Source organism: Phymastichus coffea, unplaced genomic scaffold (genome assembly GCF_024137745.1).
Source record: "Phymastichus coffea isolate CEN01 unplaced genomic scaffold, Cenicafe_Pcof_1.1 PCOF00129, whole genome shotgun sequence".
In the NCBI taxonomy this organism is placed as follows: Eukaryota; Metazoa; Arthropoda; class Insecta; order Hymenoptera; family Eulophidae; genus Phymastichus; species Phymastichus coffea.
The window spans coordinates 543,797-571,767 of NW_026706940.1; the positions used below are offsets into that span (position 1 = coordinate 543,797).

Sequence of the window (27,971 nt, forward strand, 5' to 3'; positions counted from 1 at the left end):
CATCTTGTAGTTGTAAATGTGAAAGCTGAGCCATCACAGAAGAAATGTCATTGATTTACAAGCACACTCACCAGAAGTATCCTCAAGATCGAAAACGAGATTCATGTAAGTCTGCTGCCATTCAACGGCGTGTCCCGGATCTTTGGCGTATTCTTCCCACATCGAGTACCATTCGTCCCGGCTGATCTGCAAAGAAGCCAGCAAAGCGAATTAATCGAGCGTACAGTCAAGTTCTATCGTTTCTTCCTATTACTACTTTTTGTTCTTTTGAGAAGAGGAGCGCGCCCGTGCGTGCGTATGTACGCTCATGCGGAATGTAATTTGCATACACTACTCGTGACTTTTGTGCTTGAGGACAATTTATCAAATGGATTATCCATTCAGTGCTCCCGCCAGACTCTCTGACAATCTAAGCCACTTAAGAGCCCTTGCAACGAATCCCAAGGCTTGACTCAGCAGCCAGATGAGCAATGCCAATATACTAAAGAACCTGGTGCCTAGATGTACGTGCACGCACACGAATCCACTTTACTCGGTGCATCACGAGCCAAATGCATCGACTACCCTTGAACTAGATTCCACTAGTCTTATTTATTTGCCATTTGAGCATTTGGGAAGTAGCGACACGCGCTGCGCAACCCAAATTTTTCAAGCTCCCAAAGGGCAACTCTTTACTTTGGAACCAAAAAAACCAAATTTACAAGGTTTCTCTTCTTTTTTTGTAGATGAAAAACGTTACTCGTGTTTCTATTACATGAAAAGTTTATGTAAAAAGTATACGAACCTTTAAAAATTAAATTTTAATTTCTATAAAGATCAACAGTGAATTGTTGAATATTATATTCGTGAGCGAAATAACATTTTACTCTTATTCAACATTATCTATTTATTTTAATTCTAAAACCTATCTAACTAAAGTCTGGATTCATTCGTAGATATAATTATTCTTATCTGCACTTGTTCTATGATTTTAAGCATCCAGGCTGATACGAAGCGTTCAATTTTAGATCATATTTTTCACTACCCCTGACCTAATATTGCACGTATCATTCTTCTTGTTTGTAAAACAATATCTTCAGAGATAAAAACTACTTTGCTCGTATTTTCGTTTTTCAAAGAATGAAAGCATATAACTTATGTGATCAATGCACAATATTTACCTGACCGTCATTGTCAGCATCAGCACGTTTCTGTAGACCATCCCAAACCTTGTTCAAGGTATCTTTTGTCTGCTGAAATCTAGGATGTCCAGCACCCCAGCCTCTCGCCTCGCATATTTTCTAAATTCATAAATATTTTCAATTAATATTCTCAAGAAAGTACATCTTTATTAAATCTCGGAATATATTATGTAAATTACCTGAACGGCCAAATCAAAGTCTTTGATATCAATGGATCCGCTATGATTGACATCTACAATAGATAAAACAAAATAATTTCAAGTTGTTTTTTTAATTCAAAAATCAGAAACGTGATTGTTATTCCATGCTGTTCGTGAATTCATGTATAAAGTTTGTAGAGAAGACCAAAAAGAAACTTTATTGGATATCGAGAAATACGCTGTATATACGACAGGTTCACATACGTGTATAATTTGTTAACTAAAAATAAAGTGTGAGTTAAAATTAAAAAATGTTCTATTTCTTTAATTCCACTGGCCTGATATTTTTCCTACTTTGGCAATCAGCTGATTCTCGTTCGCAAGAGTATAAATTGTACCGAGGAAGTCCTCACAAAGCGCTAAATTAAAGTCCCGGAAATTCCTGCAACATCTTCGCCTTTCCGAGAGTCACTGAACGTCGCCGGTATTTTATCTTCCTTTGCACCACATCCGCTCTCGCATCCTCTCATTTAACAACTTTTTAAATTTAAAAAGAAATTCCCAAACAAAAATTTCAGCTACTTTTACAAACCCATAAATCTCTCGAACACGCGCACGTACCTTTACTGAATCGGGTATCATTAGTTTTACTGGTAATGACGCCAAGTCGGATTTCGACCCCCACAACGATCGTATTAATGTATGCACTTTGAGCTTTGCCGACAGCGACGCGATTTCCGGCGATATGAGTCGCCAAATTAATTATTCTCACTGTGAATGCGTATACGGTCTTAATTCCGTCATATGCATGCCGGACACGGTCCTCTCTAGCGCGAATTCAGCTGTTTGGAACAATGCGGTCCTTTCAACAACTTTTCTCATTATTTAACTCCTTAAATTTTTGATAAATTTGTTGATTAATTTTTTTTTTTTTTTTTTATAAAGCAACGGTGCATATTTTTCTTATTTCAGTTTTGAAAATGATTTTCGACAACAACTCATCATTTTATTCTACGTAAATTGAAAAACATATAAAGAGAAAAATATTCTATTTCGTAATTGCAGCTATAACTCCAACTGACATCAGCCTGTTATAAAAACTTCACCGAATGTACAGAAGGAATTTTAAACGACATAAAACATCAACGCTTGTTTTCATTATTACGGTCGACAAATACGTGATACTGAAAAACTGAATTACAAAATGAAGTAGAAATTTCTGTTGTATTGGTTAAAGCAACAAGGTACAATGTTCAGCCTCTAATATAAATTTTTAACAATAATTTTAAAAACAAAAAAGCATATAAAAGTTTACGTTAATGTTATTTTTATATCGGTATAAGTTAGTCGCTTTTTCTGTTTCAAGATAATAAAAGTAAAATATTCTGAAATTGTGAATCATAAATATTAAACCACATCATGTCTTTTTCGCTGCATACAATCTTTACTGTATAAATACGAAAAAAGTAAAATAAAGAACCGATATACTTAGTATTGATTATTTTGATGTGACTGCGAATATTAAGATAAAACTAGCTCAAGTTCATGCTTAATAAAGTTATCGAAACGACAAAAAAAAAGAAAAAAATTAATTTGAAATATTCAAATGTAATTTGAAAAATGAATAATTCTATTTGCAATTCAAATCATTTGCCTGCACTAGTATTCAAAAAGCTAGAAGAAAAGCTACGCGCGAAGCTTATCGAAGCGCGACATCGCTTTGAACGATAGAAAAAAAATACATAACAACCACACGAACGAAATCAAATTATCAATCTAACAGAATGGGGCATCTCTCTAGTGCTTTATTTCCAATCTGTCAATAAAAATCTTTTAAATTTTGACCAATAACTGCAGACAGCCTCTCTCATCAGATCATCGGAGATAGATTCCAGGCGTTACTCTGTATTTGTCAGGCCGTCGCGTTTTATCACGCCACTTCGAGAAGACGAGAGCGAGAAAAATCGGAGAGTCGCTGATAAACGAGAAATCGCACGTTGACTGATAGTTTTTTCGACTAGAACTCTGCGATCGAAGCATCCGTAATTTTTGCGGAATGAAGAAACGACAACAGGTGATCTATAGTCCACGCGAGCTCCAGTGACACAATTTAGGGACAGCCTGTCCCCGGTGAAACTTTGATTATCATAATCTAGTTAGTTTCAGTTACGCGAGACACTCTCGCACTATACGCGTTCATGTATATTAGCATTGCTGTAAACATGCAAATTTATGCGCAAGGCGTAGTTCAAAAACTATGCAAATACATTCAATAATTTCTTTCGCCCTTGCTGCGCGATGCATTAAAAGTATAAGTTGGCCACGAATGAAAATTGAAATTCTCAGCAGAATTATACGCGCGCCATTTTTGTTTATCCGCAACTTCGGCTTGTTTCGTATCTCGTTGAAAGTTCTGAGAAAGCTGCAAATGCTACCATTCTCTTAATTGAAGGCATAAATCCCGATATCGATGAGCTAGCGATAATAAAGAAAAATCAGCAACGGGCGTGAAGAGAGAACGAGTGAGGGAGCCGATGGTATCGCGAAAGAGATAAGAATATAGCGAATGAAGGTAATTAGTTGTTAACTGTCGAATACGAAGCTCCTCAAGTGGATGTTACATTACATTACATGCATTACAAGCGAACCTTGACTTAGTGTCGCCTCGAATCAATATATGCTGCGTTATATATATGAATGTCGTTATATTACGACAGGAAGCATACAAAAGCCCTAGCCGCTATTTGAGCGATCAAGTTTACAGATCTAAGCTTACAAGGTTAATGTCTGGAATACCTTTCCAGTATGACGTAAGCTTACTTCAAACTTAAATTGAACGGAAAATTCTTTTTGCTAATGTTGCAAATAGACTTGCACTATTGACAGCAAACTACGACACTTGGTGATAGTAGTAGAATATCCTATTATTTTTAACAATATACAGAATATTGGTTTATCAAATGTAGAAATCGAGTAATATAGTATATATTAATGCAACGAAATTATTGGAAATGAAGCCAGTATCTATCTTAGGATGTCGTTTTCAAATGGAAAATTCGGATTGTCTATATAAATTAGTAATTAGGAATATCTTGTAGCCCGTCACATATTACATAGCATATGAATAAGCTTTGCTTACTATGTGAATCCATCAATTAAATATTTATTATAATAATCACTTCGTTAAATGATCATTCTATACTTTCAAAATAACTATCACTGAGATGTATTAACTAAAAATTATTCACTTAAAACTAAACAAAAAAAAGTTCCAGTGAAAAGAAAAAATAATTAAATACAGAGCACCGTTTCTTAGCGAAATGTAAACCATGCAAGTTTTTGTGTTTTACTGATTAAAGCATTCTGACAGACAAACGCAATCTAGTTTTAATAGAGAGATGTGTTACGCTCGACCATATTGATTACATTTATTTGCTAGTCCACGTCCCTCGGCGGTTTTCCAATGCATTCCAGTGCGGCTTACGCCGTGATTTTATTGCGTTGTTTACACAAAGTAATAAAAGGTCACACGGAGTCGCTATGACGCAACACTATGCCCTACAAATCGAATACTTTCGTGTGTAGCATAAATTAAGTTTTTTTTTCTTTTATCCCTGCCGACTCGTCGTTCACGAAAATTTTGAGAAACAACAGGAAACAAAAATAACGCAAGCGCGATCTTGATGCACTCGCAAAAACCTATCCATCAAAGTACAAAACACTCTTATCGTAAACTTTTCTAAAGAAAGACGAAAAAGCCGATGCAGGTCTGCGAAAGAGATACAGAGCAGAGAAAGCCGAAAATTTATTTCCGAGCTGCCGGCGTGCTCTCAAAAGAAGAGACTGAAAAAAAAATCAATCGCCGGACGCTACCAGATGAGTGGGCGTGAATTTTTCAAATTACAAGCTCGCTCGTCTTTCGTTCGTCCGAGAGTATATACATACAGCCAGCGGCGGTGGCGGTGACAGCAGTTCGATCGAAGGCTGCTGCTGCTGTGGCGAGATGAGCCAGGAGAGAGTTATGTTTAGCGCCACGCGTCAAAGGCAAACTCCGGCTAATGAGAGCTGCGAGGCGAAAAGGAGAGAGAGAGAGAGAGAGAGAGAACCGTCGCTTTTTATCCCGCTCGTGCTAGTGCCGCACGCGAGACCTTCGCTCTCCGTTACTGGCGAGCTTCATCTTGCATGTATTAAGCGCTTGCGACGTCCACTGTGTTATTGTACACCTGCCTTCGTGGTTTTGCTACGCCCGTGTTCCCTTGTTTTGTTATAATTACGATAATTACGGGCCTATCTGCCCTTTATACGTGTGCAACATGTCTTGTGTTGTTCGCCGAACGACCAGAACTTTTCGTTCTCTGTTCTGGTACAGTAGATTCTCTTTCAATGCTATATCGAAGTGAGTTTTTTCGTCTGTGCCAAATGGTTGTCGTACTGTATCTCAACTTTTACTACTTAACTGAGGATTGAATTGGGACTAAACTTAATGTGATGGAAAACGTAAAGTCACAGCACTTTTGATAAATTATCAATAACAAAATTGAATGGTTCTACTTTCTATATATCAAATGTTGAAAATATCAACTCGTGACTTTTGCACGTGATGCATAATTTAGTTAAAAATTTGAAAAGGTTTTCTTTAGAATTTTACTTTGGAAAAATCCTATAATTGAAAAAGTACTTATTGTAAGTGGATAGCATTTTTCATTAGAATATTATAAATTTTCTGCAAAGATCGCACATATTTTCATTTTTTTTTCAGTCTTCACCGCTATAATAATTCCATCAGTGATCACTTGAATGTAATGTCTTTTTCTATATATTTTTTTCGAGAATAGTAATTTCACTTGCGAAACATTCCCATTATAGAAATTAGTTTTTTAATTCTCCGGTGTTAGTAGCATTCTCGTTTTTTTCGTTTTATTTTTTTTCCTTTGATTTTGAGATTCCTCAGCGACTTTTTATATCAGTCATAAAGTCTTGCAATGAATGAAAACTTGACTATCGAATGGCCCATTGCTTCTCCTCTTCAAGATCCGTCTGTCTTCCCTTCACTTTTTATCGTTTTCGTTTTATTTTCTATCGATATATACGTTGTTGCAATTCATGAAAAATGAGCATCAGTCGTACGAGCCGATGTAATAAAAAAGAAAGTGCACTCACCGAAAAACGTGTTGAAAACGAATAGGAGCTTCTTTTTACGGAACTCTGATAGCGACATGTTTATTCTGCAACAATATAAAATGAAGACATGAAGTATTATGAATGTCATGTAATCATTTGTTTTTATAAATTTATAATCTATGAAGATTTAGTTATCAATTGAAGTAAAGTATTTCATTCAAGTTGTAAAAAAAAATACAAATAATCCATCAATCCGGAGTATCGTGGTTAATTTCTCTTGGGTAAAAAAACTCATATATTTTTACAATCTTCGCTATATACCATCTATGATCTACAACCTTCACCTATTTCCCGGATAATCAAATATATTCGTAATGCTCAAAAAAGGACCTCAAGAAAATTAGAAGGCCAGGCATAAAAATGCGGAGCATATCTAGGCTCAAGATACAGAGGATAAAGATTGACAGTTAGACGTAACCAGCAAAAGGACGAGGGTATGGATTCTGTCTTTCTCTATCTCTTTCTCTCTCGGGAAGACTTTTCCCAGGGGATGCGCGATGGTGTGGCGCCGCTCTTTGTAATAAGCACGAATGCGTGAGAAAGAGAGTTGTGTAGGGGGGGGGGGGGGGGGCAATCGATGAGCGTGGCTTTTCGATTGGTTCTGGTACTATACGAGTACATACGTGGCTATATATGTAGAACTACGATTTTCGTCGTACCCTTTTTGCTGTAGCAGCTAGCGATTTACATGCAAAGCCCTTTCCCCGCCCCAGGAATTTCCGATATGCGTCGCTAACTAAACCGAGCCTCCGAGCTTTTCCCCTCTTGCATCGGATTAAAGAGTCAGCCGCACTACCGCTGATACGTACGGAATCGTTCTCTTTCCACTTCTATGTGGTTGACTTTGAGTGGAAAATGAATTTGGCATGTAATTCGCTCTTAGACTTTATACTCTGCTATTCTTTCGCGGAATCTAGTTTCATTTGTACTAGTTTTTATTTCAATATTGGTCGTCTTTTAGTCGATGCGTGCAATTTATACTAGAAACGTATTAACCAATGCTACGGTATATATAAAGTAGCAATATGGTACGAAGATAGTGCATTGCAATATCGGATAATTTTATAGTATAGATATATCTGTTTATTCTACTTGGCAATTATTAAATAAAACTTATTGAGTATTTAACCTACTTTAGAATTCTGAATATTGCTTACTCGATTTGAAATGAACCTTTAATTATGAAACAATCCAACTTAGAATTCTAATTTACGAAAATATTTTGAGAAGAACCAAAGTAGTGGTGATAAAAAGTTTGCATAATCTTTACAGTTAAAATTTAAGCTTACTTTCATATGTTATTGTTGAACTTGATGTTAATAGGCTTTAATAAGTAACACGTGTGGCCTAAATTTAAAAATTGCCCGCAAAGTTTAAAGTGAGAAAGTTGATGGATGCTTAATGCAATTCTCACATACTTACGGATATTATGAGGCTGAAATAACAATCGCTGTCGGTATAAGAGCGAACGTTCTCAGCTTAACGCCACTTAAAAATGCTTTTGGTTGTAATGCTGTTCTCCTCCGAGAGTCACACACAGCGCACAAGCACTCACACAGGCACAGTAGACACGACCGAGTCGAGGTTGCAGATACAAGGAAATTAAGTGCTCCGAAAAAACGATGTCGCTCACCTTTTTATTAAAAAATCTTGCGCGTCGCGCTTGACGAAGGACGCTGTTGACACACTAAACGCTGGCTTCCGCGGTAGAATGTACCCTCATACATACACACACTCACACAATATAAAATACCGAAGCGACTGATAAAAGTTTGCTTGCTCGCAAAGAGAGAAAGAGAGAGAGATGATGGCTAAACATTGTGTGACGCAGGTTCCTTCGTAATCTTTTATGGCACCGCAAAGGTAATCAGCGATATCTAAAAATATTGTATTTTTTTTTGCCCTCTCCTCCCTCGTCTCCACCTTTTTTTCTTTATCTGATTGAGAGTCGTAAACGATGATGACGGTTTCTCCCTGAATTGACTCAACAGACTATAATGTAGATTATACCATTGCGTCGACCTTTTTCTTTTTCTTAAAACAAACATCATATTTTTTTATGATGGCGCGACGGAGCTTTGATAATGAAGAACAGTAAAGTTCGTCGTTTGCGACTGGAGGGATATGGTTCATCTTTCTTTTCAGTAGTCACGTACATTCGGAGATAAATTTCATGTATGATATACTGATTATTCTTTTTGAAAGTTTGATCTTGATGATGTATTTTACAAAGCTATTAGATCTTAACGAATAATTTTTCTAGCGATGTGTTTTTTAAGGTCACACTACGCTATCGTATCGTCCGTGATTACGTGTTAGGTAAATTTATTATGACGTTTGTAATTCATTCTTATATCATTGTAATGAAAAAATAGATTAAAGACTTGTAAATCTCTTAAATAGCGTGACTGTATTGACGTCAATTCGAAGACACGTGTGAGACAGCCTTGCAATTGTTGTAAAGTGTGATTCATGTTTCTTAGAAGAGTCATTTGTCGTCGAATAGAAAATTTATGTTGATAAAGCCCAATTAATGCACAAAACGACTGGTGCTTATCACACAAAGTTTGCTGATCAAATGCCCGTTTGTTTGTTATGAAATCTAAATCAATGAAAAAGTAATATTGTCAATTTCTAAAAATCAGCTCGCTTCCGCGTCGAAAATATCTCCAATCAATTCTCCGCTGGGTTCTCGGCGTAACGAAGGCCATTATCTCGCTCATCGTACCTATTGGCTGCTATACACTGGCAGTGAAGGGAAAAAAAGGAGAAAATAAATAAAGAACGAGGAGCTAGAGACGAGAGAGAAGCTTCATGACCGGCTAATAAATTGAAGCCCCTTTGTGCATTGTCAGTTTGGGGTCGAACGTGGCAGAGTTAGCACAAGACGGCGGCGTTATATACTTTAAATAAAGCTCTGGGTGGCGTGGCACACGGCTCAGCGCATCATCCGCCGGCGATGTATTTACAACATGCGCCAGTGAGCTCTCTCTCTCTCTCTCTCTCTCTCTCTTGCCGCCGAAGCTCACTCCCGCGGTAATCTTGGATAAAGTTTTTTTCAGCCTTTTTTCAGCAGCTCGCGCTCGACTGGTTGCGCGCGGTCGCTAGCTGCTCTGGCTTCTCGAGCCGCGAAATTTAAAAAATGATTCTCGCGTATTTTTTACTCTTTATACACCCTTGAGAAAGAGAGAGAGTGAGCCTTCTGTACGAGGAAGCTATTCAGCTGAGCTGCAGACGGCACTAAAGAAACGCGTTAAACTTCATTCGAGCTGTAAGTAAATTCACGTGCTTCACCCTCTCTTCTTTCCTCTACCCTATGTTTTTATTTTATCAGCGTGAAATGCGTAATTTTATGAAAGTATAAAACGAAAGAATTTCTCTCTTTGTTAAGAGAAGACGACTTGTTATGTCTCATAATATTACCGAAAATCAAAATGTACTAGTGTTATCAAGAATTTTTATTAAATTTTTTTGATGAAACCGAAAGAAAAAGCTGTTTGGTGAACAAGAGTTTACGTCAAATATCAGAACTTTATGTGTTTTAGAAAAAGAAACGCTTGTGAATTGTAATGCTTAGTGGTAGTTTTTCATTTTGTGTTATGTTACTAAATCGATATGCTATTCAAAATGAAAATTACGAGGCAATTGTGGCGTATATAATATTCTACTAAAATCTGTATGTGCCTTCACTAAACATATAATGTGCTTCTGTTAAAATAAAATTTTATAGCATAGCTGAGTAGCTTTTTAATAATTTTCAATGATCCGATTATTTTTATTGATCATTTATCAAAAATATGATAATAATAAAAGCTTGTTGGAATGTAAAGTTGTCAGTTTGCGAAATCGAAGGTATGGTTTCATTTCAATAATTTAGTCGACATGTTGAACTGAAAAATCTCCCCACAACTTTGTCATTTGATACTCAACAAGTTGTTATAAGTCGTTATACACCTAGTTTAGAAAGTATTGAGTTCGCGAGCTTGAATGGATCATTGGCAGAACTCATAAAGTTGTTGCAAGGCAATGAGCATCGCCGAAACACAGAAACAATAATAAAACGGCTCATTCGCCATAACAACCTCGACGGCGGCGGTGTCGTTGTTAAAACTCGACAACAGCGACGTGCACTTAGCTTCTCGCGTGTAATAAAGCTGCGCGCAAGTCGTAACGCATCTTCGTCGTGGTTTCGATCCGCGCAACAAAGGAGAGACGAGGCGGGATCGCGCACGGCGTGAAAGTTAAACGGACGATTTGCCAAACGGTTGCTATTCGGTCCCTAGGTATGTCGTACGTGCTTGGCCCGCGGCGGCGTAAAAATAATTCGGCTAGCGGCCGCGCGCGTACGAAAGGTACTTACTTCTCTTGGAGAATCTCGGCCAATCTTGGGGGGTGAGAGAGAGAAAAAAAAGGACGAGGCTACATATATATAAAAGGCCGGGAGGCAAGAGAATGAAAGAGAGAGAGAGAGAGAGATGGATAGGTTGATAATAGGAGCGAGGGTAAGTGCGGTATAAAAATGAAGTGTAGGAGATAGTCTTAATAAGAGGGTAAGGCCGCCTGAGATTAATATCGGCCGACGGGGACACTACACACTAAGAAACCGAAGTAAGCGTTAATGTTTCTTGATTTTGTGCGTCTGGCAACCGTTTATATATACACACCCCTGCACAACGTTTTAATCTCTTTAGCAAGCGAGCGAGACGATTCGAGATAACGAATTTACTGTTTATTACTACACGACAAAAGTTTTATGCGCCAGTTCATTCACATTTGAAAGTCTGCAGAAAGTATGCTCTCGTATGGATGCGACCTACATTAAAAGTCGTTTATTGCAGTTTTAGTGAAAAGTGTAAACGTGAACGCAGAAATACGAATAGTACGCGAGAACGCAAGTAATTGGACGTGAAGAAGAACGCGAATGCAAGCAATTTTGCTACAGACACTTGGTTTGCGCAAAAAATACCTAGACGCTCGCGTGCCCGTCAGAATATAGCGATTCTTTCGAGCGATCCCCGAAAATCTTTAAAAATAAACAGAGGAATACCGACTATTCAGTACGACCCAGCTGCAGATAACGGAAGTAAAAGTAAAAAATACAAAAAAAGAAAAAAAGGCAGGCGAAGAAAGCGTGAGAAGTCAAAACGAGAGTGAGAGGAAGATATATAGATCAGCGCAGGTTGGCATAAAAAGAAACCCAGGCAGCCGAGAACGAGCCGCCAGGGCGCAATAAAAGATCCATCTAGCAAAAATACGCGCGTCGACGGTTCGCTATTGGTCAAAAGCGAGAAATTGCGCCGCCCGTAGTGGTCCCGCGTGTGCCCGCTCTATATATACGTACGCCGCGTATAAGGTGCCCGGGACCGAGGAATTTTCGACTGCCATCGACTTATTTGCTACTGCCGACGTGTCCGTTGCCTGATCTTGATACTCGAAATGGGGTAAAATTGCGATTGCCTCGTACGCGCGAACTCACGGAATGTACTCGCGTAGGCGTCCATGCGAGAGCGAATGGGAAACGATTGAGAAAAGTAAAATTGATTTTTCGCCAAGGTCACCTGCCAAAGTGGTACTTGTTTTTACAGTATCTGAATAAAGAAAGCATCAATGGTAGTACAAATACACTCGGTATATTGTTTATTTATCTTCTAGTTCGTGTATAACGAGTTGGAAATCTTAATAATACTGCGCCTCCACAGCTTGAAATGTCTTATTGATTTCCTATGCCAAGCACTTCGTTCGATATATATCTAAACAATAGCTTCTTGGTACATCGCCTATCGAATAACGTTACGGAAATAAGAAAAAATTATTTGAGCTATGAGGAGGTATCTACGGCAAAGTTCATTCATAAGAACCATCAGATACTTTTTCATCCGCAAGATGCTAAGAATAAAAATACTCGACAAAGTCCAATCTATCACGTCGATCTGGAAAATTGATTTATCCGCTTTCGACATCTCAATTTAAAGTCACATGTTACGTTACTCGGCGTATGATAACTAAAGCTGAAAAACTCGCGGTTTCACAAACTTCTCTGACAAATAAGACATTTGCATGGGAAAACAGGTCAGTTTACATAGAAAAACCAACAGAATCGCGAGCGAATTTAACGCAGTTACGACTCCCTGTGTCGCTGAGAAAACATAGTGCGCAAAAGAGGAACGATTCGCGCTCACGACCGACGCCTAGCGTCATGAAAATTGACATACGCGCCATAGATGACGAATCCTTAAAGATATAATTAAATATAGCCATCAGGATGCGCTCGCCGCTATCATGTATTCGCAGCCGCGATAACGAGGGGTTGCTAATTAGCCACGATCGCGAATCGACTAGCAATCATCGTTCGGCACTCCTTAATTAGCATAATTGCCATTCCAGGGGCATTAAAGCTCTATTAACTCGCTGCTGCTACCGATGGTGCTGCTTATATGAGGGATATATGCTTGCGTTTGGCTTTATCGCATTGCCGCGTCCGCCTATTTTGATGCACGCACGCTTCCACGCGAAATGTCATTGTATGTCATTAAAGCTCAATTACTAGTGCAGTTCTTTTTTTCCCTTTCATTCAAGATCAAAGACCGAATTCTCGGATACTTCAAATCTCATTGAATGAAAATTGCCACAGATCCAATCTCGCCACGATTTGGCTTTCATCGGTTAATGACAATTTATAGGAAATAGAGCATTAGTTAAACCCATTAATGCTTTTTATTTTTATAGATGTATAGAAAAAATTAATTACTTCTTTAAGAATGTCGATTAAAATAGGATCTATGAGCGAAAACAACTTTAATCGTCGAATGGTTTCATTTAAAATGACTGAACAATTTTCTAAGTAGTTACGAGCGAGTATAGTCAGACGTAGTAGGTATTGACAGTTGTATAACAATGATGTAAGGAATTGAATTAGCATTATTTGAATATATATCTAACTACCTCAAAGACCCATATTCAAGACCACAAGTTTAATTTACATATTCTGTTTTTATCAATGCACGATATATTCCACAAACAAGAAATTATAGTTAAGCACAAAGATTATCTCTCTATAAGCTTACAATTATAAAGTTCATGACTACATATCAACTCTCAATACACTGAAAGTTTTCTTGTTATCAAGTCATTAATTTATTATACTAAGCAATCATTGTTATACGACTTGTCATTTTGGCACATAGCGCATGCTGCTGCTGCTACTGGAATGGTAGACACTTTTAACTCATTTAATAACCCAAATACAAATTTCTCTGGTTATGAAAGGTAAAGTTGCTTGCAATAAAAACGAATGTAAGATTGAGATATAATTTTCTTTGAGATAAAAATGTAGCACAAGATGATTTTGTAGATATACTTACTCGATAGTACAGTTCCACAACATTGATTATTTAATTTTTCGACGATTATTTTTAATCGGAAATCTTATTCGTGCACTATATTGCAATTGACACAATGTCATTAGCATAAGTATTGAAAGTTATATATATAAGTATCAGTATACTTATATTCAAAAAAATAACAGTCGAGCTCATAAGTACATAAAGTACGATGATAGCGAAGCTCCGTAATAGCAATTCCAAAAATAGCAGACAAATACTTTTGGCATCGGACGTTCTGCCGACAAAGATTCGCGATGTCAAAAGTGGTCTTTTCATACCTGTATCTGTAACTAATCGCAGTTTTGCACGCGTTTAACAGCTTTTGGCCGGCGGTACTGCTGTCTCGCGCCAAAATCCGTTCGCAGATATACGTATAGCGCAATGGTACGCTTTATGTTATCGACGGAACGAGACAATGATCAGCACCGGAGTTTTTGGCAAGGGCAAAGCTGAAGCTTTGAAAGGGATTGAGGAAGAAAAATGGTTCGTAGTTGTACTAATGAAGTGCATGCGTGGTCTCGTTGACACACATAAGCTCGGATCGAAACAATTTTTTGTTTCTCAACGGATCGCTTCGCTCGACTTTAAACTGATGTTTTCAATTTACACTCTTAAACGACCAGGTAATCATCTTTTTCACGACTTATTCGTTCGCTACGCTCTGCGTTTTTTTTTCAATCACACTAATGGTTATGACTGGTGATGGGCAATTATTTGAGCATGGAAATTGTATTTTAATATTTGCTTTTCTTGCCTCGTTTACTTCATTTTAAACAATCCTATTATAGTTTATTGCTTTTTATTGTTATTTCACAGAGCTATCAATCAACTATAATCATTTTCCAAATTTTCGGAACATAGTGTGTCGTTTTTTACTAATACGTTTGTAAAAAATAGCAATTAAGACTTATACTTTTGATTCGAAAACAGTAACACTTACATAGAATCAAATTGTTGCATAGATATTGAGCACCGAATTGCATGGAAAATGATTGATATTCTTAACATGGTTGTATATGATGGTAACTTGCAATAATATGCAACAATAATACGTTGATGTAAGTTATAATAATAATATGAAAATTTTAAATGAAATAAAATTACTTTTCACCCCTTTAAAAGAAAATAAAAACATTACTGCAAACTGAATTATATTCTGAGGTATATCCTGGCTAAATATTTCAACGTAGAAAACAATGCGACAGAACACCAAGCTCTGAAAGCACACAAAAGAGAAGAAACTGAGGGACGTAACGATGATAGCTGGTCGCAGCAGAGGACGGGTGTAGCGTGCCAACAGAACGAGTTATGTCCTTGAGAAATGACAAAAAAGAAAAGGATATATATATATGTATATAGAAAGGTAGAAAAGGTAGCTCGAGCTTGATTGTGCGATCAAGAGAGTAGTGGTGCCGCTGGCGAGCAAAAAGAAGAGAAAGAGTGAGCTCTTGTCGACGCGGCAGGAACCTCGGAAAATTTTAAAGCTCACAAAGCGGCCCGTTTGTTTCGATATTGATGGGACTGCTGGTGCTATTGCAGATATATACTACTCTTTTTTTATAGCCGTTGACAGACGAGTGAAAATAACAGTTAGTCAACTTTATTGGGCCAATTCTGACTGTCGAAGCGATGAGTAACTTTTGCAACGGAAAAACAAGCACCGAAGAAAGTTTTATTTACGGTCGATTGTTTATTTGTCAGCACAGTGGTTTAATAGTATGATTGCATGAAAGCTTCGTTTTGTTTATGTACGGCGCAATATTATTTTCGGTCGAAACTTCGCCTTGCTTCGGCCTAATGGATTCAGGAAAAGCTCGAGTGCGTTTTTGCTTAAGAGAGGCATGTTTTCAAATTGCTAAAAAAAAGTTACGGCAAGGTGTGCTTTTGGTTTTAAAGCGCTATTCTGCTTTGGGACATCAATTTTTCTTTCTATTCGCGAAGTCGACTACGTGAGCTTGTTCATGCGGAAAATAATGGTTTTTTAGACGGGTGAGCGCTGGAAAAAAGTTCATTCGAGTTTGCGTGATATTTTAAAAGGATTAATTTATTGTTCCTCGAGCGCGCACAGATAATGAACGAAAAATGGATGGCAGTATTTTGTCTCTTTTTTTTCTCGTTATCCGATGAAATTTCAAGGTAGTATGCAGCGCACGCATCAGAATATCAATTGATAATTTCATTAGATTAATTTACAGTTCGTTTGAGATTCCAGCAGCTTGTTAATTTCGCTTATAAATATAAGAGAATATCGAGAATGTTTTTATCTGCACAATAGTATAATTGAATAACTCATTTCGTTTATTAAAATGATTTGGATAAAACAAGTCTGCCGATGCATAAAGGCTAATATTTGAACCGCAACATGTCATGCGAATAATGTTCCCGGAAAACAAAAAGAGCTCTATATTTTATTGCACTGAATTATTGCTTTTTATTCTTCAATCTATATATTTTCAGAAACCAACTTATATGGACACAAGAGCGACGCTTATGTATGTATTTTTCAAATATTTGTATAGCGAAACTCAATGAAAAACAAATCTCAACACTCGGCGAGCTCGCGCGACAAGTAAACAAAGACATCGCGCAGAACTAACGAACCGAGCGAAAACTTCAGACTAAGTAATCCGTTGCGTGCAAGTTAAGGCAACAAATGGCCTATCTAAGCAGCAAATAATGTCGGCTATTTATAGAGGCAACATCTCAAAGGATATCGGAAGAACGGTACGCTTTGAGATACGATAGATCTATAAAGATTGACCGTTGTTCCACTTTTCCAGGTAATCATAAGACGGCCGCGCGCGAGCACGGCACAAAAAAGAAAAAACGGATGTATACATTGCTTCTTTCTGCCCTCTTCGTGTATATCGCTTCAAGTCACCACCCCTCGCTACGCATTCTTCCTTTTATTTTTTTACGAGTGTCTGATTAAGAAGATCCTCGAAAAGCAATATTTTCCTAATCCTCCGCAGGCTGCGTTATTCCAATGAGATTTCCCCATTGATCATCTTTGCTCGCCTCCCTCGTGCGCGTTCTTGTGCGTTATGGGATGTTGTCTTCTCTATTTTCTCTATTCCCCTCACTTGAGTTGCTTTCAAATGTTTCGGCTTATACCCTAGTGAACCAAAGAATTTATTGTCGTGTTATTGTACCACTGCAATTTTTACGGAGATGGATATACAATCTCTGATCATTGTAGGGATTTTCCTTTTGACTCGATAGTGTCAAGCTTTATATTTGCAGGGTGTTGCTGATTCAACCGACGATCATACACTAGCTTTTGAAAAGTACAAATTTTCTGTAGATAAAGTACTACTTTCCAAAGGGAATATAATGAAAATATATTAACCAAAACTTCAAGAAAATCGATACTAACGTTACAACAATAGTCTCATATATTACTATTGATTACGTCGTAAACCGTCTTTATCAGTATACTCATAATAACACTTATCACCCGCCCTTGCCTCATAATTTATATTCGCGAGATGTATATGTACGAGTGTCGCTCAAACAAAACAATGCTGATAGTGAAAGAGGGAGGGAGACAGAGAGAAAGAATAAAATGTATTGTACAGAAAAGAATCATTCCTGTAGTTCCATATTTAGCACAGTAGCACAGCCCTCGTGATTCATCGTCCCCGCACGTTATTTGTCCTCTTTATCTCGTCCCACGGCATCGAGAAAGAATCATTTGACTACGCCTTTAGCGCGTATTTCTACAAAACTCCCGAGGCGAGCGCTTCTGTTTTTCTTCTTTCTGTGTCTGCGCGTTTTATGTGTTGCACCTGTGTGCGAACAGAAGAAAAATGGGGGGAGCTCAAACTCTTTATCGCGCGAAGATTCGATGATACTCGGTAAATCAATACCGACACCTCGCTCTGCGCGTAAGACTGCGGCGAGCTAGATAAATTTTGAGTCGCGCGATCGTCGATTGGGAGAGCTATGTGCATTCAACAATCGAGATTGTGGCTACAAATGACTAGTGAAAGAGTTATGTATTGACTTGGATCGGCTGTTATGTTATAGTTACTATCCTCTCTGTTTCTCTTCGCGCTGTAAATCTATTTGCGGTGTTATTTATTTCCCAGCCCCGGGGTGACATCATTTGATTAATCGGTGCATCATCTCGAAACTTGGCTTTTTTAGTTTTCGTGATATTTCAAGCGTCATCGCGTTTACACGTTAATTAATTTCAATTTATATCTAGATGATAATAAATACTTCACATCCGTCAGTATATCATTAAAGATCAATTATAATTTATAAAACCACTATTCATAAAACAACTCAAAGCTTCTCTTTATTTCCATGATAAATCAATCAACAAATTAAAGATTTAAATATAATTCATTTTCCAAAATACATGCATATAAATTATACCAATAAAATAAAAATAAAATAAAATAAAAATGAAATAGTTAGCACGACATTCAAGCAAATAACGACAACTCATTCTTGCAGTGATTTCTGAAAATTCATTTGGCGCTATAAAAATCTCATGTTAATTGTCTTGGTTCAACCCAGGACTGCACTTCTTTCGCTCATTCCGACTCTTTACCTACCCTAATTCGTCTGCCGCCTCGGTCAATTGTCTTAATTTTTCTTTCTTCCTTTCTTTCTCTTTCTACTATTTTACTTCATCGTCTGATATTTTGACCCTTTTTTTCTTTTTAACTACTGCGTGCTACGCTACATTTTCTACCAAGGAACTTTCCTTTACAGATACACACTTATTATAAATATGTGTGTAGTGTTACATCGAGCGAAAGAAGAGATAGCGAAAAAATTTAAAGCAATTCACAACTGAAATAGAGGAAAGAATCGCCTTTTTTGCTCTTTTTTTATCCTTCCGTTCCACGAGAAATTCTTTTGTCTATCCAGATAAGATTCAATTTTCGAGACGAAGTCCCACATGACTCGAAATATATACTTTGCGTTTTCATAAAACAAATTCATTATGATACTTAAAGTTATTGTCTTTAAAATTCTTTTCTTTCGAAAAGACTCTTGGAATCGACTTTCGAGTACCCACTTAGCGACTTACCAAATAATCGATATTTCTGAACTTAAAATCTAATAATCTCTTGTTTCTCAAATACGAAATTAAATTGATGAAATAAAAAGTTTGTCGTTTTTAATTCTTTATACATATATATTAATTTTAATCGTATTAAAAGACCTTCAATTTATATGAAAAAAAATTCAAGCGGAAAATTTAACATAAAAAAAGACTTCGTAAAGGAATGAAAAAGTTGATGTGCAATAAAATAACACAAATGTATTCTTGTCTGTTAGCGAATCATAAATTCATGCGGTTATGAAGCGTCGATCGTAAAATTACATATGTACGAAGAGCTCTATAAAAATGTGATTTAAATAACATTTCAACGTTTGCTGCTTTCTCTCCTCCCTACCTCCCTCTCTCTCTCTCTTTCTCTATCCCCTTTTTTCTATTTGACCAAATTTATCTTAATCTCGAAAGAACAAGCGTGCACGCGCCCCTAAATCCTTCACTGTCTAAGGGCCTTCTCGATAAAACCGATGTTTTCTTGAGATTTGTCTCGAGCACTTGAAGCGATTCGTATTGATTGGGCCACGACAAATTTGCATGACTTTTGAAATAGCACGCACGCATTCCAGCTAAATAGAAGCTCCGCGGGCGGCTGATTTAGAAATACGATAGTATTGAATGTCAGCGGAGAATTGAATTGGCGAAAGAGCACAGAGTCGGAAATACACATCGATAAAGAGAGTAATCCGGTAATTTTTCACTGTGGGCGCGCTCGTACAATTAAATCTATCTTTAACGGGCTGTCATTGATAAATTATCACGCGAAGCCATTAGATGTTCCACAACCTCGTGGATATTTTAAAACATCATCCCTAGCAATCCGAGATTTAAATAAAGCAAAACATCACATTTTCCCGGATGAAAAGCTGTCTGTAGGCGTCCCAAACAAATGAAGAAGAGTGTGATGCGAATTCTAGCTTGTTTGCGCACGTGTTCACTGGTAAAAAAGGCACCAGTAGCCAAGGTTCACGTATAAGCTTTAAGCGCGCAGCTTCGGGGTGGTGCGAGGCGAGCGCGCCTCCATTAATTATTCATGGGCTTGATATTCTAAGACCTCATCGACATAACATATAGCGCCGGTTTTGCACGCGAACGTGTAAAGAGGACAATGCGATGAAAAGTGCATGCGGTAAATGTCGCACGCCCGCGACGAAGATGGAATGAGAAAAGAGCCTGTGACGAGGGTTACATTTTTTGAGGAAGATTACTGCTAATGGCTTCTCATCGTGTATTTATCTGAGCCGAGCTATGTGAATGTTTTGGTATGATGATATGACGCGACAAAATATTTTTAAATCAATACGCATGCTATGACCTCAAAAAACTAGTACCGTGCTTATAGGTTCCTTATCATTTAAATAAATTTATGCGAAACTTTTTCCTTCTGTACTATTTTTAAAAAATGGTGGGGGAGGTGAATCTGCATACTAATGTATACAGGTACCTAGTTTACCTCTGCAGTGTTCCACGTGGATGTAGTTCTTGAAGTTACAATAATAATAACAATTTTGGAAACGCATAGCAAGCTATTACAATTTTTTGTAATGCAATAAAACCAATTTTACATTTGAAAATTCTAAATTTCTATTTTTTTTACAATACGTGTAATATAAGTTTATTCAATGTTAAGGATTTTTTTATTTGCAAATGTTACGGATGTTTCATAGCTTTTCGAATGAAACTGCCTTCACTACGAAACTAAATAAACACAAAACCTTTTTACGGTAGGATTTGTAGTGTAATTGAATCGATACGTAGAATAATTAATTTGAAATAAAATGTAATTTCAATTTTGAAATTTATAAAAGAAACCACTGATGATTTGTTTATGTCGTCTATTTTTTTCATTGGCTTTCATTGAAATGTAAAATTAAATCTTTGCAAACAATATTCACATTAAGAAACCACGTATCAATTAAAATGTTATCTTCCTTTCCAGGATTAATTTTAAAAGTTTTTTCATCGAATGTTGGAGCTTTCTAATATTTCAGCTTACATTTAGAAGAGAAAATTTTCGTAATTTAAAAATTAAAAAAAAATAGGAACACTTCATGTTTATTTACATTTTCAACTAGGAAAAAGCTTTTAGCAGTATCTTGTAAAGATCGATAACTTTAAAAAGTCCAGCTAACAATTTGTATGATAGTGCGACGTGAGGAAGTACATATTCGCGAGAGAAAGGAAAATCAAAAAGAGAACAGACATTGTTGAAATGAGTAATAGAGGAAGGCATCAAGCTCCGATGTGAATTCCCCCTGAAGCACTTTTAGCCGAGGAACCGCAGAATACAGACGAAAATGCAAATTGTTGGTGCGCGCTCGAAGCCCAAGGAGATTGCGCATTTGTGCACGAGTGAGTCGAGAGAACGCTAGCCGCGGTTATCTATTGTTGCAAAGCTATACCTAAGGCCGCAGGGGAGAAGTCTCTAGACATAAATTTTTATTTTTCTCATTCTTTCGGCTCTTTTTCTGCGCGTCTAAGCCTTCAGCTTTTCAATTACACGACACAGCAGTACACAAAGCTGCAGCGACGAATTTAACGATTCTTGATTAGAAATTCGACGATCCCACCAGGAAATTGCTATTGACTGTCGAACTACCGGATTTCATCCATACTTTTTTTTCAAAGCTGACTCTTAACTGAAAAAAGAGGGAAAGGTTATTCGAAATAAAAGGGAATCCGGTAACATTTTTCACAAAAATATGGAACAATCAAATACTCAGAATTGTTTGTTTACTCGTTCGTATAGAATATATGCAGCCAGCGTACGAGAAAAAACGTGAAGATAAAACGAGCTGTTGCAATAAAAATTTTATCAGTAAATATTTTTACACCTCCAGTTGTGAATAAAAATGTTCTTGTAAAATATTCATCATGAATTCAATGAATCATGAATTATGCTTGCTGTAGATGTTTGTATAACGTTACTTTTGAAGTCACAATTTTTACAAGAATGAGTAAAAAGGCTTTGATAAACTTATTATTACGAGTAAACTTAATTTTCCATCTGGACGCGTTGTTGCACGGTAATTCTTAAATTACCAATGGAAATCCAAGAACTCATTTCAGCCTTAACTCACAGCAGGATAATTAATTAAAAATCGTTCTTTAAAAAAAAAAGTAGAATCGGCTTATTGTATTACAACGAACATTCGCAGTCGAACTTTCAAGAAGATATATTAAAAGGATGCGTTTCGGCATCCGGTCGGGCAAAAAAGAAGCCAAATCAAGAGAATGAGAAAAAAAGAATTCATGCATTTTTAGCAGGTTTCCTCTCTTGACGAGGTAAAGCACAGCTCGGAGAACTGTAGTCAAAGAAAAGTGAAACAAAAAGCTCTCCCGTAATTTTTTAGTAACAGAGTGGAAATCTTTGCGTGCCACTCTACATTCAAATACATATGTATAGCGGACAGAGAGAGAGAGAGAGAGAGAGAGAGAGAGGAAAAGCGAAATCTTTAATTGAATGCTGTTCACGAGCGTTTTAATTTTCTTTGGGGTCGACATAAAATTTTCATTGAGCACCTCGCGAGATTCTATATTCCCGGCACTTATAAAGCATTCGACCTCTGCGCCCGCTCTTTTTTTACCTGATTTTTTTCGCGCAGCCTGTTGCTTCCTCTAGCGTAGTTTCTCTATTTTTTACGTGAGCGATCTGTCCCACGAGATTCGAAAGAGTTAATGCGCCGTGTATCTATTCTGCTGTATAATAAAAGAGAGAAGAAATACAAGTAGCATAAGAAAACGTTGGCTTTGATGATAGAGAGTCTACGCGGTAAATAAATGACGAGGCAAGCAAAACTCGACGTTGCAAAACTTCGTGACGCTGGCCCTGAGAAGATTTAACTGAAACTTATACGAGGAGCGTATTAAGTTATGCTTGCTTTGAATTTCGTCTTAACTCTGCCAGCTTAGCGAAACTCCGGAACTGAGCAGAGTTGATTGAATTTCAATTTACGAGAGGCGAGATATTTTTCGCGTGTGTATGTATGATAGCTTTCTAATAATCGTCACCTCGTCGTCGCGTGGGCAAATTGAAGAGCTCTCTTTATCTCTGTGCTTTTTGAATGCAATCAATTTTTGAGTGCTGAATACGAAGCGTAGACAAGTGAGTGCATTCAAAGCCATCCTTCATTTTTACTAGCGTTTCCTCTCTCTCTCTTTCTCTCTCTTTCTCTCTCTTTTTCGCTTTTTGCAGGTATTGCTGTGTGTTTCACCAATTACTTTTTATCTTGACACCAAGAGGAGAGAGAGAGAGAGCTCCATGCACCAGTTATAACGCAACATATTAATTACATGTACATGTAGTTTTTTGTGCTCACACTTTAACATATCAAAAAAATATTTAAAACGTTACAGCAATACTGTTAAATTAAGAGGATTGTTTTAAATATAATGCAGTGAATTAAAATAAATTATTTTCTTTAATTAAAGGCCTATAAAAATACTATGAAAATAAATAGGTCTTATTACTTATATCAAGAAATCCATACAAAAATAATGATTTTAACAATTATAAATTATCACAGCAAAATGAGAAACAATACAGTTTTTCAATTTGCTGCATACTTAAAATAAGCACATTTTTCTTAGTACAATGATATTCATGCAAATAGAAAAGATATTAGTTTGAAAACATAGATTTTTAATAAAACTTAATAATTCAGACGCAAATCGTCAGTACAATAATGTTCTATAGATAACTTTCGTATCTCTCTGAATATCTAAACTAGCCATGGCAAGAAAAAGTCGCTCGTTGCTAACTCGGTCCACTTCACGAGAATATCAGGATGTCTTGTACGCGCGCCATTCCTCCATCCGATCAAGCCATAAATTTCAACGACGAAAGGTCAAATCCGGTAACATAGTTGAGGCTCGATGCGCACATCAGACAACCAGAAGCATTGTACATCAGTTAGCACTGCTGCGATGATGCGTGAGCATTTCGAAAGGTTAGCTACGTTAAAATATCTCGGAACCTCGCTCATTGAATATGGCTCGCACGGTAGCGATAATAATAAGCTCGGGACAGCTGGAAATTGCCGGTAGGCAGACAGCTGAACTTTGCCAAGTTTCCGCCTCCGCCGCACTGCCCCGCGCGTCGGAAGCGTTTCGGCACAATAGACTCGCGCGCACATGCCCGCGAAGAGAACCCATGGAAATGAGATTTCGACTTCGAGGTGCAAATTAGCCGTATTAATCTTCCACCAAAGCGTTTCTTTGACTTTTTTTTTTTTTTTTTTCGTTTGACCCGCAACGAGATAAATTAAAGCTGGCTACGCGAAAATGGCGAGTCGTTTACATTTTGGTTAGTCAGATCCGTGCGAAAACAACAAAAAGGAAAAGTTGTACATCACGCGAAATACGTCATACCCCTCGTTGCGCATTCGTCAACGCAAACGTAAATTAGAATGTATGCTTATTCGTGCAACTCGTGTCATTGACGGAGAGTATAACCTTGAGTATAACATTGTCATCGGCGGGATGATACCTTTAGCCGCGTGCGTGAAAAATACGCCGTAGCAATCGCTTTTCCTATTACTGCCGCAGTAATGTTGCCAATATCAAAGGCAAAGCTTATACTTATCGTGCGGAATAAAGGCGCGTAACGACCGTGCGCGGCTAACGTCTTTAGAAAAGGAGCGATTTTGTAACGAGAGACTGAAATCGTTGCACAAAGCTTCGGCAAAGATTTACCTTATGGAGCATACCTTTGAAGTAGTATTACTTTTAATACTCCCTCTGAAAATCCACCAAGGACGCGAGAAGCTTTTATGTTCTATCTCTCTAACAAGAGAACAGCGATTTGCAAAACACTCACGTTTTTGCATTAAAATTTTTTTTTAAATAAGATACAACAACTGCTACACGCATGCGACAGAGGAGCCATAAATTTAAAAAGCGGCTGTAAATAGAATCGAACGACGGCGAGGCAAATTGATTATTGATAAAAAAAATTAAAAGAAGAAAAAAAGAAGACGAAAAGGAGAGAAAGAAAACTTCGCCACAGCAAGAGAGAAAAACCTTGATACACTTTTCCATTATCTACACAGATAAAGCTGCTGCTGCTACCGTGGCCGTGACGCCGAATGATATACGACCGGTGGCTGTAAATATTAATAATGCGATCAAAAGAAGTAATGCTGAATGAACAATTATTGCGCCAGCTGCTATTTGAACGTGATGATATGATATTTTTTCTGTGGGCATGGCGATCGATTTCTGAGCCATGTTTGTGCGTTGAGAATTCATGGAAATATCTTTCAACCCACTGTTGCTACTGTAAATGTCAGCGTATTTGACATAACACATTTTTGTATGAACGTTAAGCTTGAACTATTGCCATAGATAGTTACAACTTATTTTCTTAATTTATTAACGCCAACTGCGTGAAGCTTGCGTAGCTTCGAATTTGATATTTACTCGTAGAGGCTGTAGAAAATCCAAAGATTTAGGAGAGTCTAATTTCCTCGTGCAATGTTAAACGCACGAAATGAATTTCTTTGGGCTCGCTCGCGCTCTCGACGAAGTCATTAGACGTTGTTATAATGCAATAAAAAACTGAGTGGAGTACTCTATAATCTGACCGTGGTAAATCCCTTACGAGTTATCGACAAAAAAAAAGTTAACTTCCTCGAAGCGCTCTTGTACGGATAGCGTACTTATCGTATAAAGTGAATATTAAGTACAATTTCCTCGAAAAAAAAATCAGAACACAATTCTATTGAAGAACGTTGAAATTGTTGTTTTTGACAACAGTTGCGTTGTTATCGAAATATATTATTTTTCGTTGTATCTGAAATATTCTAGTCTCTGCTTGTGAAGGAAATGACTAGACCAGTATATACTATATATACCAGTATCTATTGTATACTTATTATGTTGCAAAATACGTTTAACATAATGTGCTTAGTCCATCATAAACTCTGTCAATTATATAAAGCTATACAACTCTTCTCGAAAGGGTAGTAGGCATTTTTAACTTTGAACAGTTTGATGTCTTACAATTCCAAACAAGGTCGTATCTCAAAATATGTTAACATTCATTGGAACGTGTCAAGTGCAATAGCGAGGTGGTAATCTTGTCTTAAAGTTTAGTCACTTGGGTAGAGCTAGACAGTCCTATAAAACATTCAACTTGTTTAATCAATATACGTAATTTCCTACTTGTCTTATATAAACTGAAGTGTTAGTCCATTTTTTCGCTTATAGAAAATTTCATAGATCTCTTCCAACAATCGTCAACCGCAATCCGAGTGGAATGTCAATAGCTGCGTAATAAAGTCGAGCTGTCGTCCTCAGAACGCAGCATTAGTAGTAATTCAGCGTGAGGATGTTGGCGAGTAGGAAGAGCTGCCAGGCCAATAAAACGACGGAAGAACTTTCGACTGGCGCGAGCATTGCATTTGATGCGAGTGTGCAGGTGAAATTGAACGTCGATGTAGTGTGAGAGACGCTTACAGTTTTTCGGACTTTAGAAGTGCTCGCAAGCACGAGCTGCCGCATTAATTGTTCGGCCAAGTCAGATTAGAAGCTCTGAATGCTTCGTTTGATTATAAAGAGATTTAATGCTCGACGGAAAGAGAGAAAGCGTTATTTGACAAGGCAAACAGATCTGAATTTTTTGGTTGCTATATAGCAACGAAAGCTTTTAGAAACTTTGTAAATTTCATCAAAAACTTTATTAACTCGCCTACTATATATGCTTGTTTGCACATAGGCACATAATTTGCTTGGAGACACAAAATTGATAGACCAGAGCAGAGTATATTGTATAATTATGTTGGAAGACGACCTCGTTGGCGAGAATTTAGGTTATTCATCAATGATTTGAAATTACATGTTAGTTAATGTCAAAAAAAGAGAACGCACACAAAATTATATAGCGCATTGCTAGTTTTCCTTCTAATTGAGTTCATAAAGTTGTTCAAGGAGAAAGAATATTTTCATTTCAACGAAAAAAAAAAGAAGAAGAAAATGAAAGAAGAAGAGAGAAAACCCCAGTCACATTAAAGTTGGTTGTTCGCAGGTCCCGGTAAGGAAAGATGTAAAGAAGGCTGCATAAATTTTCATACCACGGTTATAGCTCGGCGTGCGCGCGAGAGAGAAAGAGCAGCGGTCGCAACGGTGATTTTTACATTTCTTTCTTTCCCCCTTCTTGCGCTGTAGGACACATTTCTAATAATCTGCAACAGCCGTGATGATGAATTCCACTTGGGGAGATTGGCACTTCTTTTTTTTGAGCCGAGCTTTTTTTTTTTTACAACCGTGCTTTCATACGACTACCATTTCATTTACTTTACACCGCAATAAACTGCGAAACGACTTCATCTCGGAGTAATATTGTCTTATCGAATTAGTGAATGAAGCAGTACATTAATCAAAGAAATTCCTTCCTATCAAATGAATTCTGAAGTGAGTATAATTATTTTATAATGATAAGCTAATTAAAATCCAACATTGATTGATGAAGATCCAACACGAATCAAATGTTAATTACGAAATCCTTTATTCCCAATTGATCGGGTTGCATTTCTGTTCCCGACATTTTAATTTATTATTTCATGACGAATTAAAGAAATGGGGCAAGACTAAAATATGCATCCATTTTATTTTTCACATCCCTTTGTTACAAATAACAGATGGAAGATTTTTTTATCACGCCCGATTAAATGAAGGAGAACTGAAATTAGTTACAGTAATTAGAAAAAGCTGTCAGAAAAATAAAGAAACGTACGCATTAATTAAAATATTAGGACTTTACGGACTATTTACTTTATTAGTCGCGCGTTTATCAAACTACTTTATCTAGTACACTGACTATAAACATATTGACATTTATGTAAGATGGCAGTATATATGAACATAATGGGATTGCACGGGTGCTTGTACCGAACGTTGATATATCTGTCATTATATGATGCTGTCAAAAATACGTTTTATAGTGGTGATTGTCGTAAAGCTCATATAACACTCTCTAATCCTACTACGATACCTACTTTCTGCTTGGTGCATT

The 27,971-nt window shown here is 37.2% G+C and overlaps 1 protein-coding gene across 2 annotated transcripts in view; it reads right to left on the reverse strand.

The window, feature by feature from the left end:
• The window catches only part of LOC131671604 (calexcitin-2), a 44,328-nt gene that overhangs the window by 3,703 nt on the left and 12,654 nt on the right, over positions 1-27,971 (reverse strand). The window contains exons 1-5 of one of the 2 annotated variants that reach the window (XM_058948152.1): positions 7,925-8,144; positions 6,482-6,546; positions 1,361-1,413; positions 1,161-1,280; positions 72-186 (exon numbers count right to left, since the gene is read on the reverse strand). In XM_058948152.1, coding sequence (XP_058804135.1) covers positions 72-186; positions 1,161-1,280; positions 1,361-1,413; positions 6,482-6,539 — 346 coding nt within the window. In that variant the 5' untranslated portion in view covers positions 6,540-6,546; positions 7,925-8,144. Of the gene's footprint in view, positions 1-71; positions 187-1,160; positions 1,281-1,360; positions 1,414-6,481; positions 6,547-7,924; positions 8,145-27,971 lie in introns of those variants that run through there. The other variant, XM_058948151.1, reaches the window with a different exon arrangement.